The sequence below is a fragment of the Drosophila elegans genome, unplaced genomic scaffold (genome assembly GCF_018152505.1).
Source record: "Drosophila elegans isolate 14027-0461.03 unplaced genomic scaffold, ASM1815250v1 contig_183, whole genome shotgun sequence".
NCBI classification, from domain to species: Eukaryota; Metazoa; Arthropoda; class Insecta; order Diptera; family Drosophilidae; genus Drosophila; species Drosophila elegans.
The window spans coordinates 9,749,584-9,762,239 of NW_024545550.1; the positions used below are offsets into that span (position 1 = coordinate 9,749,584).

Here is a 12,656-nt window from a genome sequence, read left to right on the forward strand (position 1 = left end):
TCCTTATGGACTGACCACATGTCGACTTTTAGTGTGGCACTGCTAAGTCCAATCCTTATTTAATCTAAGATCAATGTACATCATTAAATGTAAGCCCTATTCAATGGGTTTCTGTGTTTCTTAATTAAGAATTCATTTGGAATTGAAAACGAAACTGGTCTTCGTTGAATTTTAATAGTTTTTGTAATCCCTCCAATTTATTTTATATAGCGAGAATATATTGAACCCTTTCTACACCTAGAGAAAAATCACATAATAAAATAAGGCATTAAAATATTTGAATATAACATTGATTTTCAAAATATAAACTTACTTAAAATAAACTGGAAACATGATAATGTAATTATTTAAATGACTTATTTAAATGACTTATCCAATAGAAAAAGTGTAGACAATTTTTTTTTTTTTAAATAAGTTTTTCCATACTTTGAGTTTAGCACAAAAATCCTCGGAGCTTAATCAGTACCAAAAATATTTAATTCAAAGTGAATATAATTAAATTTACCATGCTTTTCTTTCTGGGTGTATACATCTTTTGAAATATTGTCAGTATAAAATGAATGTTCTCCCTAAGTTTCGACCACTATTCAAACTATGCGAAATAATCCTTTTAAGCCGGCTAATTGTTTGCTATTTCACACCCCTCTAATCAACAGCCAATCTATCTGGCTGTCATACACCTAATTTCGCCCGACTTTAATGAGCTTAAAGTGCCCCCCAGTGGGGCAATCCAATCCAGTCCAATCGAATCCAATTCATTTCAATCCGTGTCTGTGCCAAAGTGCGTTAGCAATCAACTGGCGAGCCAAGTGGCTGTCATTGGTCGTCATCTGCAGGCGTCTGAAATCAGAAATCAGGCTTCCACATCGAACATCGATTCTGACAATGGCCCATTATGATGGGCGGATTACAAGGATGGCAAAGAAGGCAACAAAAGAGCGAGGAGTGGACTGCTCACGGTGCACAAATCGCCATTGTCTCGTTAAACAAAGGGATTCGCAAGGAGCAGAGGCACTTCCCCATCCACACCCACATCCATGTCCATGTCCATGTCGATGTCCATGTCCACGTCCAAGTCCATGAATCGAATGTCAGTGGACCGCGCCCCCTTCTTGTATTCCGCATCCTGTCCGGGAGCCATTGTCAATCAATGTTCAATCAACTGCTGCATTTTTGGCAACTTCCGCTGGGAGAAGTAGAGTAATGCCACCCAATTGACATACTTATAATGCACTTGGAAAAAAAGGGTAGTATTGAATAAATTAAAGACGAAACTAACTTATGAATATGATGAACACAGATTAAAGATATTGGTTTTGTAAAATATAAAGAAAATATGTACAAAACTAAAAAGGTTATAAATAGAACTTTCAAGCAAAGTCTAAAATCTATAATTATAAAATAAACTTTAATAACTTAAGAACAACATAAATTATAAGCTTAAAAATGTAAATAATTAAATGGACTTGAACTTAAAAATGGTATAAATTAAGAAAATTAAAAAAAAATATTGTGTTCCAAGAAAAAGTGTTTTATATTGGGCTTATCAGAAACCATTTTCTTAAACCATTCAAAATAAAAAAAATTTTCGTATAAAGGGTAATTAATAGTGAGGGTGATTAGTTAGTAAATTTATGACAACCATTAATCTGGTTTTTCTTTATTAGTTTTTTTTAATATCAAAATTTTACTTAAATTTATTTATTAAATTTTTTCCAAGTGTCCTGGCAACGGATGTCGCATGCGGGTCCTCATTCTGTTGCTTTATTGTGACCCTAATCGCTTTAAATTGTGATACACTTAGGGGTGGTTCCGCTTTATTGCGTGGGTGTTAACCGTTTTATGGCCAGCCGGAACTATTGCCATTCCCGTGATTGTGATTGAGATTGAACTAGAGCTGGAGCTCGTGTCCATTAGGCGAGCAGCTCGCCCAGGAAACAGATTCCGGCGAGGGCGTGTCCGCCGCCCAAGACCATGGCAGCCATCACAATATCCTCGAGTCGCAGCGGTTCGATAGTTTCAGTTTGGGTGGGTAGGAAGTGCAGGAAGCCAGCTCTAACGGCCAATTCGTGGACATCCTGCACCAATTTGTTCTGCAAGCCAGTCTCGAACAAACGCTGTACATGATGATTGTAGTATTTTTCCAATACCCAATTCTGTTTGATAACCTGAACTGCCCAAGTGTGACCCACGGGATTGGAAAGCTTCTTCATTCGGCGCCTTCTCAGGAATTTCTGTTGATATAGATAGAAGTCTATTCTATCCTCCGAGTCAACATAGGCGTAATGCGGATCCAAGCCATCTCTTCTCTTCTTATGCAGGGATTCTTCGACCAGAAGAAATCTCTCCCTTAACTCCTCTGAACTGCCATAAACGGAATTCGGTTTGATATTGTGCGTTTGCAGCAGTATATTCACATTGGCTGCTTTTAAATCAGCCAAGTTTTCCAGGGGTCTCTGATACAGTTTCGTGGTCAGCATCATGGAGAGCAGGGCCACATATAAATTAGATAAAATAAAGCCTATGGCAAAGAGCAACAGCAGCAACATCAATTTGGAGCCACTTGAACACTGCGGCAAAGACAATTCGCGGGTCAACAGAGTTTGCAGGGCCAGCAGGAGATACTGACCCACATCCCAGTTTTTGAAATGCCAGCGATGGAGCAAAGAACCCATTGTCGTTATATAGACCACTATCATACCAGTACCGATCCAGACGTAAAGGTCAAAGGGCCTAAAAAAGTAGTAGAACTTCTCGATGGGATTGCCAAAGGGCGCCATTATAGCCACACGATTCAAGCGAACTGGCTGACTGGTGGCATATTGGTAGGTTTTTATGAAAATACTCCCACATGCATCGGTTTTATTGTCGTTAACCATCTGCAAGCATTCTTTGGTAGAATAGCGTCGAAGTTCTGGAAAAGGAACCGCTTGAAAAGTAGCATTCAGATGATCGGCAAATATTTTCAAAATATTTATTATACTGCCTTTGTAGCGATTTGGTGAATAAGCTGATTCCTCTTCATCCACAAAGCAATGCGGTGGATCGTTGGTCACCAAAACACGCATGGAGTAACCCATTAAATTCGCATTATTTCTATTTTTCACATACCCTTTTAAATCTGTCGGTTTTATCTCCAAGTGGGGATAAGGGTTTATTGACCAAAGTTGTTCTTGAGAATTATAAATTAACAAATAAGGAAAGCCTGCATCCCAGTAAGCTTTTCCGATTTCCATATAACTGGTTTCCTTTTTCGTATCTGTATCTATAAGCATTATATCATTGTATTGTCTATCTGTGAAATAGGATCTTATCACCTCCACTGTTTTGAGATTAAAGTCTAAATCCTTTTCCAATTTTATTATAACAAGCACTGGTTCGTCGTGTTGGTTTTTTAGTTCTTCACTTATATTGCGTAAAACTAACAATTTTGGCTGGTTGGTATTTAAACTTAATCCTTCAAAAGTCTCCATAGTATAGCCGAAATAAATATGTGTTTTTATATTCAGCTCCACAGTCAATTGCTCGATGATTGTATGAGGATAAGGCAAAACTAATCTCAGAAAGATGATAATAAGAATAATTCTAAGTAGCGACATCTTTGACGGCTTGTAAACTAATGATTCTTCTTTGTAAAAAAGCTACGGAAGTAAGCTCGGTTAGTTAATTAAATTAGGCTGACTAATTAGTTGGTTAAACTCGTTATGCGCCATTAATAACGGACTTCGAAAGGTTCAATAATAAGTAATTAAAATTGATTTGAGTGAATAATCATAAATTATTTAAGTGCCAATGTAGAAAAAATATAAGAAGGGAAGAACAAATTTATAAAGAAATTTAGAGAAAAAATATTCTCAATTTTTTTTTCTTTGAGGAAGTGATCATTAATGACTTTTGATACATTAACATATTGCTTTAAAAATATAGGCAAATTTTTCATTAAGAAGCAATTAAGTAACTATTAAACTAGTATAAAGCAAAAATCTATTTGATTTACTATAATTTAATATTGTAATATTAATTATCCGGCTTATAGACAATTTTTCTAATTCAAAACCAATTTTCTTTAAACGAGTTCCCCGAGTCAAGCAGTTAACAGAGCTTGAAGCAAGCCAACAACAGCCCCTTAACAGCGCACACTGCTTTAACAGCTCGAACCGCGGCCAACAGGTTCGAGCGGCAACAGCTGTTGGCTAACATTGCGTGTTGCACGCTGCTCTCTGCAGCGATATCGCATGCAATAATTATTGCATTGCAGCAGCAATGGCCGCGCTCACACACACACATGCAAAGACTTTCACGCAGAGCAACAACAAATGCGCAAGTTTTGAAAGTGTTGTTGGTGTTGGTGTTGGCGACGTTGCCGCTGCGCCAACTAATGTTGCTGGTTGCGCTGATGTTGCTGCTGTTGCTGTTGCTGTTGCTGCTGCTTATGTTGCTGCTGCTGTTGCCGTTTGCTGTTGCTGCTGCTGCTTGTGTGGAAAGGAAGAAAAACACAAAGCCAAAAAATGTCGCACGTTTCGCTTCGGTTTAGTCTCGATAATTCAATCGCCCTGCCAAGACGTCCAACGTCTCGCTGTCGTAACGCCCAAGTTTTCAAGCCAAACGTCCCCAGCATTACGCGATTTATACAACTCCCAATTAAAAACAAACGGCGTGCCCCCACAACAAATACACATATATTATAATTTTATTATTATTATTTGCATCTACAAACGGAAGTTCATCGTGTGTGTCTCGAAATTCGCGAGTGAGCACGTGTGTGTGTGTGTCCGTTGGCCAGAAATGAGTTTCGATTTCATTTCGTTTTGAACGTTATAATTATCCCAGAATATTGCCAATAGCTATCGGTCAAGTGGGGCACGATTACATGGGGATTACAACGCCGAAACTGCCCAATGTCAGCCACATCAATTAACCAGCACGTTATCACCCAGCGACTGCGACACCTCTGAATTTTAGTTTACTGCTCAGTGCCGGCAGTAAATGGGTTAAAATTATGTACATTAATCGCCGAATGAATGTCGAATCAGTTAGAGAGACTGCTGTTTTTTATTGTGAGTATAAGTATTGCCAATGATCGATGGCTCGGCCAAGTGAAGGTGAAGTGGTATTATTAGATTATGTTTGGAACGGGTTCCGAAAACTTTTATCAAAGCAGAGCATAACGCACGTTGCTTTTAAATTTAATAATTTTTTTGAAAAATAAAGGGTTGAAAGGACGTATTTTGTGAAAGTTTTTGAAGCGGAATATTATGATATAGGTTATTAAAAACAGTCTTAAAAAACTATGCCATAAATTCTAATTTTAAAATAATTATGAAGTAGTCTGTTTGCCCATGTGTTTGCCTAAAACGGTTTCACTACCAGACAATGCTTATTTAGATTTTATATATTTAGAGTTACTAAACTCGATTAATTAAAAATATATTTTAATATAGTTTATCTTTTAATGGCTTCCCTTTAACTAACCAACTCTTCAAAACTAAATTTATTGGCGCCATTGCGATATGGGGGAAGACCCTTAACTTTACAGCGCCACTGGCCCTCGTGTTTGCCACTCGAATGGCAATACCCTCGAAACACGTAAAACAATAACTATCAAGGCCTCTCGAGAAAAATTGCAGCCTCAATCACGACTATTGGGTCGCAAATTAGTTACAAGTTCCAAAGAACTGGCGGGCCAAATACTTCCTCAATACAAAACTTAAACCCACCAAACACCCCCACTAAAATAAGACCCTCTAGTTGGTAGCTTTGAAATCTTATCAAGGCGCACGCTTTGTAATGCTATCGAGAACTTCCTCGCCTCGTATTTATGCCCGGGGTAACCTCGTTTCGATCCCCCGTAACCAATGTGCATGCTTCATTTTCCCAAGCAATGTTGCACAGGGAGAAATTAATCAGAATTTCGAATATTTTCATACCCAAATAGCTCTTAAAAACACAATTTATTAAGCACACTTGTATATTTATAACTCGCCAAGCAAATTCAATCCAAAACATTATTTACCTATTAAGACAATACAATTTACATCTCAAATTGCCTAGTTTTTCCCAGTGCAGCTGAAGATACTCAAGGTGGGTGGCAAAAGAGAGGGGGTGTAGGCGGTTGAGGACCCAAGTTAAGTGAAGTGGTAGAAAAAGCCAAGGCCTGCGGGGTTTTTGAGCGGCTAGGGGCAGCCAAACGCATTATTTTGTAATTATCGACAGAGTTCTAATAAATAAAGCGTAGCAAGGCCCCACACAAAAAAGTGTGGTTATTTTTTTTTCTGGGTTGATGAAATTATGAATGGTGATAAGGTGTGGCATGTGTGAGAGAAGAAAAGAGGTAGAGATACTCAAGAAATGGTTGTAACTTCTACTCATTCAGATTTCACCCGCAAAACAAAATAAAACCAAATAATAATCTATTCCAGTTTTAACCTTAAAATAACTGAAGATAGAGAAAATTGGAGTAAACAAAACGTAACCCATCTATAAAGATACAATGGCATTCCAACTTTTACAATTTCCTGTAGAGATAGTTGGACCCATAAATCCTGAAATAAATCTTATAAATTTGCAATAAACGACGACGCAATAATTATCGAAATTACATTGCCAAAGTATTCTTTACATTACCGTAAGCCCAGAAGCACCTGACTTCCATATATCGCAGGTAGATCTGGGTCCGATTTGATTTACAACCTGACCTGGCACAATAACACACACACCATTCAAAGGGGGGAAAGGGCAAGGGGGGGTAAACACAAGCGCCGCCCGCTTGGCGAAACAATAAATTCATTAAATCAAAGGCGCGATTATTAATGAATGTAATAAAATACCAAAGAGACAACTAATCAAACATGATAAATTACCCAACAAAGGGGTTTTTTCGGGGGGTAGAAGGCAAAGGAATGAAAGGTAAAGGCTACCGACATACGCCCCTTCATGAGCGTAGAAAAAAGGGGGGCCAAAGGGGGCCCTCTGAGATGGCAATAGAGGAACAGGCAAACAAACAACATGAAATACTTTTGTGCTTTGTTTGCACTGTGCCGAGGGTATCAAAGTATTTGTCGTGACAACGTGTAAACATTGGTATGCAATTTAGGTTTGATATTTTGTAGTTGGTCCCTTTCTGCTGTTCGTATCTAATAGATACAATTATTGATGGCCCGGTTGGCAGATAGCAAAACGATAAGGTGGCCACAACAAATGGGAGAGCAAAAATTGAGAAAACAATTTAGCCACATACGGGGAAAAATTTATTGGCTAACATTTAACTATTATATTAAAATAAAAGAGGCCAGCCAAGGCTTTAACATTGTTTTATAGAAGTGTTATTTTATCTTTAAGTTCTTAGTACGTTAAATACATTTACATTTTTTTTAAACTCATTTTGAACCTAAAAAATAGTTTTTTTCACGTATATTGTTATTTGATGATTTAAAGACATATTTACAAATATTTTAATAACCTTCTTCCTTTTTTCCAGGTGGTGATTTCAGGTGCATTATGTACAGTAGAAGATTACGTAATAATGTCACAGTGTGCACACAACAAAGCCATACACCTAGCTGCGGAAGGAACAGTCTCAGTGACAGACACTTCACAGATACGTAAGTGTTCCAATAAATTTACTACTTAACCCCCTCGTGGCCCTAACACCTCAAGTGCCCCCCACCCCCCAACTGCACGTCTCCTGTTCGGATGTGTTCTTTTGTTTATTGACACGTCTGCAGGAAATGCCTTCACATTGCCATCTAATTTACAAATTTCTACTCTTACATTTCTTTTTTTATTGTGTTGTGCCCTCCAAACCTTTCACAAAAATATATATCCCGAAAAACCGAAAATATTTCAACAATTTACAGTAGTTTGTAGCTGCTGTTTTGTTTGCTTTCGATTTCCATGACAATGGGTTTTGGGAAAAGGAAGGGGGGCATTCCACTTGACTTGTCCAAATGTCGGTAACAACAATAACAGAAAGTGCTACAATTGTTGAATATTTTTCCGCTTGGGTTATTAATAATGTTGCCAACTGTCATTCAAACGCGTGACGAAAGCTACTTGAGATGCGGTAACAGAGGATGGAATGCAAATGATGCTGGGAAGATATAATTTTGTGGGGATTCCTTAAGTCTTTACTGTGTACTTAAACATTTTTTCAATTTGTATAATTTATTCCAATGTTTATGGTCTGTAAAAAGTTTTAGTAACAAGCTGGTAAATTCTTGGTTCAGAAGGTTTCCTAAGCACTGAAATTTAAATAGAGAAGTTTTAAATCGTTTTTTTTTTTTGAAAAAAAGTATTTTTTCAATATTTTATTTGTGAAGATAATAGATATTTACCGCAGAATTACTTACTGTAATGATATATTTACATATTGTAGATTAAACGCAGCTATTTAGCAAGTTTTATTTCCAAACATTGACCTAAAACTTTGCATCTGAAAGATACACTTCCATTTGCAATAATTTTTTAGGGCATACATAAAATGCGTTATTTATTGCAAAAACTGGCCAGAAAAAACCTCACACCAAGAAAATCATAAAAATTTGCTACGCTTTGGGTCAACTTTCACTCGACGCAATACCAACCTTTTTTTTGGCTCCGACCATGGCCAATTAGAGCCGCTGCAGCTGCTGCCTGAAACTCGGCAAAGAAAAGAGATACAAGGACCAGCACGAGCTACACAGCCTGACACAGCAGGATAATAGGGAAAGAAAGAAGGGACAATGGAGGTTTCACAAGAAGCGGGCAAAATGCTGGAAAATGCAGTAACAACAGGTGCAAAACTATTTGTATTTTGTTGCGAGTGCGCGTGAAAATTTCCAGCTGGCATGGGACACCGGGACACAACCACTTAAGGACTAATGTGCGAAAAGTTCCTTTGTCAATTTGCACGCCCTCTCACCAGCCGACCCTGAAAACTTCATTCATTTGCATGGCTAAGCTCAGGTAGTCGGGGATTATCCCGAGTCCTTGCCTAATCCAAGCTGCGGGTTTATCCCACTTGTTTGGCTGGCTGGGAATTTCCCCATTTTCCCATTTTCAGCGGTCAGCCGAATCCCCTGGTTAGCTGGAAAAATATCACAGAAATAAACGAAGGGATGACTGCTAATGAATCCTGACATCTCAATCAATTTTTGGGGGGTAGCAAAACGAAAGGGAGGTGGTACTTTCACCACCCCAAAATAAAAACACACACACACACAACGACCACAACAACGTTTTCCCATTTTCCAAAACAGAAGCGGGCCACACGTCAATAAATCACACGATTTAATTTCAGACCAACAGAAGGCGAAAATTGTTGAGGTGGCCTGTGTGGATTGGGATGTGTGGCATGGATTCTTGTGGTTTTTCTAGGACCACAACTGCATCTAGGGACCGGGGCCATAAAACATTTTATAGCTCATCATGGGCGGTCATAAATTTGAGAACGCAATCAGTTCTGGCTCCCCTATATAGTCGGGTATTGATCGTGTAGCTATAGCTATATTTTCAGGGCGTTGCCCAATCAACACCTAACCCTTACCCTTGCCCACGGGTTGCATGTAACAAGTACCAAAACCGTTAATTTCTTGATCAAATTAATCCCAGGCGGCCCTTTTTTGGACTCGGACTCCGGACTCCTCTCAATATTTCATATTCCATATGAGTCGAAGTTTGGCCCCGTGTTTGCCTGGCAGTTCATTAAAAATGTTTAGCATTGTTCAGCATCGTTGAAGGCAGCAGCGCCAGCGATCAATCAGATTCTTTGGGGATCCTATACCTACGATTACCTAAATGTCTTCATAATGGGTGCGAGATGTTCAGAAATGTATCTCTGAAACGTACTTTATTAGGGGGTTTCCATATTGTTACAATATGTAAATTGATTTGAAGTACTTAGATGAAGAACCAAACAGACAATACATATAAAACTTATTGTTTGGAGAAAGGAACACGTTTAACAAACTTATCTTTTATTTCGACAATTGGCTTTCAATTTATTTATAAATTAAATTATTAAAAGGTTTAGGAGTGAAGATAAAAAAGAGTTAGCTTTAAATCGTTCTTCAGCTACATTAATGTTAATGTATTCTTCTGATCTAACTTACTAAAATTAATTGGTTATTACAATGCAGAATCAAACCAGAATTAAACTCCAAATCTAACTGACATTTTGATAAGATTTTATCTTTCTCTTTTATGTATTCTAAACCAATTCTGGCTCTATAAAAACCATGTCCATTCATCTTCTTTAGTGTTTGACTTACCTTTACCAAAACCTGTCTTAAACAAATTTGTAAATCCTTTTCCATCTACCTTTCTCTGTGCCGAGCAAACTTTAACCCTCTACACCCGGCTTACTTTCTGTGACCCGATCACACACAACTTGTTCCCAAGGAAAATCCCTCAATGACTTTGCCGCCTGGCCCTGAGCCCAGAGAACTCGGAGCCGCGACAAGACCCAGACAGACGAAGAGGTGCTAATAATGTGGGAAATATTTAGCACCATCATTACAAACATCATTAAAATATAAATAGATGTGTTTAACAACATGAACACCCAAAAGGGAAAACCAAGGAAAAAGAGCGGCCGAAAAGATGGAACAGAAAGTTCGACTTGGTCGAAAAGGAAATCATGGCCCGAAAGAAATTCCGAGAAATAGCACATGGTGTCTTTTTGGGGGGTATACACCAGGGTATAGTCATTGAACCTCTATAGCCTCTACACTTTGTCCGATCGCGCAGATTCATCAATTAACGCCCCGGGCGAGGGAGACGGCCGATCGGGGACAGAAAGAGACAGGGAGCCCCTTCATTTCGGTCCAAGACGTCAGCAAATAAATGCATTTCCGTTGACCGGCACAAACAAATTTCCAAGAGACGCCGACGAAGCTAAAGAAAATGTTGTGTTGAAAAATTCCCAAACAGATTCGACTCGATATTCTTTTACCTACCGCGCGCCCAAAAAAAAGGGGGAAAAAAAACCAAAAAGAAAAAAGGGGCTCAAACGGTTAAGAAAACATGGTCAACAACAAAGCCGAACAAGTGTACCGCTTGCCGATCGTCAGTTCGACAGTTTTTGGTCAATTGCTTCACTCAATCGTTCGCCAGTTTGGTTGGTTGGTTCGTTTGTTGGTTGTTTTTGTTAAAAAAAAGAAGAAAAAAGAGAGACATAGCAAGGGCCTGCATTGATTTCCACTTAACGCTTCAAAACTCAAGTGGCCAGTCCAGTCCAGTATATGTACCATGCACCAAGTTTACTGTTCAAGTAAATGCGCTTTCGTTCCTGGCTCTCTCTGTTTCAATATTATTGTTTCCCACAGTTGGTCAGAAAATATTTAAGCGCCAATTTGATGTAGTTTTTCTTGTTGTCCCCAGTAGTTTTTCCTCTTCATTTCAACCATTTACCATACCATACCATACTATACCATACCATTTCTTTCTGACCCGGTCAAGTGTCTCCCCTTGAATTTGAATAACAATGCCGTTCGGCTTGTCTTCAAAGCTGGCTTTCTTTCTTTTCCGAATTCTCCCCCCGAGACTATAGTTCGATTTTGGTAATGAGCGATTGGATCGTTTGATCTTCAGTTGGCAGCAAGGAGCCGGGCTGTCAGCAATTACGCACTTGACAAGGAAAATCGGGGCTCACAATGGAGCTGGAAGGAGCTGTTCAAAAGGGGGCTAGTCAGTCGATCCCTTGGAAATCAAAAGTTCTTGGAATCTGTGATTGTCTAGCGTGGGAATAGAGCTGTGAATATAGTGACATTGAATTTTAGAACTTAGAGATATTGGTATATCCAGAATGAATGGGTTTAATGTGGGAAAAAATGTTCTCAAATAATATGGAAAATTTGTAATAATCTGATATAATTATTTCAGTACCATACATTTATTTAAACAATTCAAAATAGGATCAATTTCAATTGATAGACCCAAATAAAAGCTAGCTCTTCGCAGCTAAAAATATAAATGGCAATCGCTTTATCACTCCAAACCAACAACAAGGGTTGCTTTTTGCATAATCCTGGCCCTATCTTAATCCCTGTTCTAAATAAAACCCGTCGAGCACTGTTTTTAAGGTAAACATGCAACCGAATCATGTTCTAATCAATAAAACCCACCACATGCCCCATAGCTGCCCGATTATCTGTGAGATAATCGAGTCCAGACCCATCTCAGACTCATAACTATAGCACACTCCATGCCGCACACCGTTAAATTGTGCATTTTACGAGCCCAAATCCAAGAGGAAAGCCAGAACCGAAAAGCCATTAAAGAAATGCCGCGGATAAAACAAAACGCCGCCGATCAGCGATCGCTGTACCATGATCAGTGGGGCAATAAATTCATCAAACAAATATCGCTAGGGCTGCTGATCGACATGAATATTAAAAACCACAAAACTATAATCAGGGCATTATGATCAGCGCCGATCGTCTGTGGGTCCAGGAAACATATCAATCTCTCTGAGCCACCGAGTTGTGGCCCTTTTTCCGTTTTTTTTTTTGTGGTGCAGCCATTAACTGCCTGCAGACGACCTAATGGACAAGATCTTTCGTCACTCCCAAAAAAGGAATTTACCTTTTTGTGTTTGCTGCTCCGCCACAACGATCGATCGATAGATCGACCGACCTGATCTGCTGTCGCCGATGTGTGGTTGATCCCTAAATACCCTT

The 12,656-nt window shown here is 38.8% G+C and overlaps 2 protein-coding genes across 4 annotated transcripts in view; one reads left to right on the plus strand and one right to left on the minus strand.

Annotated features, from left to right (window-relative positions):
- The window catches only part of LOC108144682 (ras guanine nucleotide exchange factor glfB), a 64,684-nt gene that overhangs the window by 33,751 nt on the left and 18,277 nt on the right, over window positions 1–12,656 (plus strand). For 2 of the 3 annotated variants that reach the window (XM_017269745.2, XM_017269744.2), the window contains exon 4: window positions 7,478–7,601. In XM_017269745.2, coding sequence (XP_017125234.1) covers window positions 7,478–7,601 — 124 coding nt within the window. Of the gene's footprint in view, window positions 1–4,518; window positions 5,058–7,477; window positions 7,602–12,656 lie in introns of those variants that run through there. The other variant, XM_017269746.2, reaches the window with a different exon arrangement.
- On the minus strand, window positions 1,914–3,599 carry LOC108144106. Its single transcript, XM_017268750.1, has one exon. The coding sequence runs from the start codon at window positions 3,597–3,599 to the stop codon at window positions 1,914–1,916; it is 1,686 nt and encodes a 561-aa protein (XP_017124239.1).

Coding starts and splice junctions, on each gene's coding strand:
- LOC108144106 (XM_017268750.1), bottom strand. CDS start 3,599: ATGTCGCTACTTAGAATTATTCTTATTATCATCTTTCTGAGATTAGTT.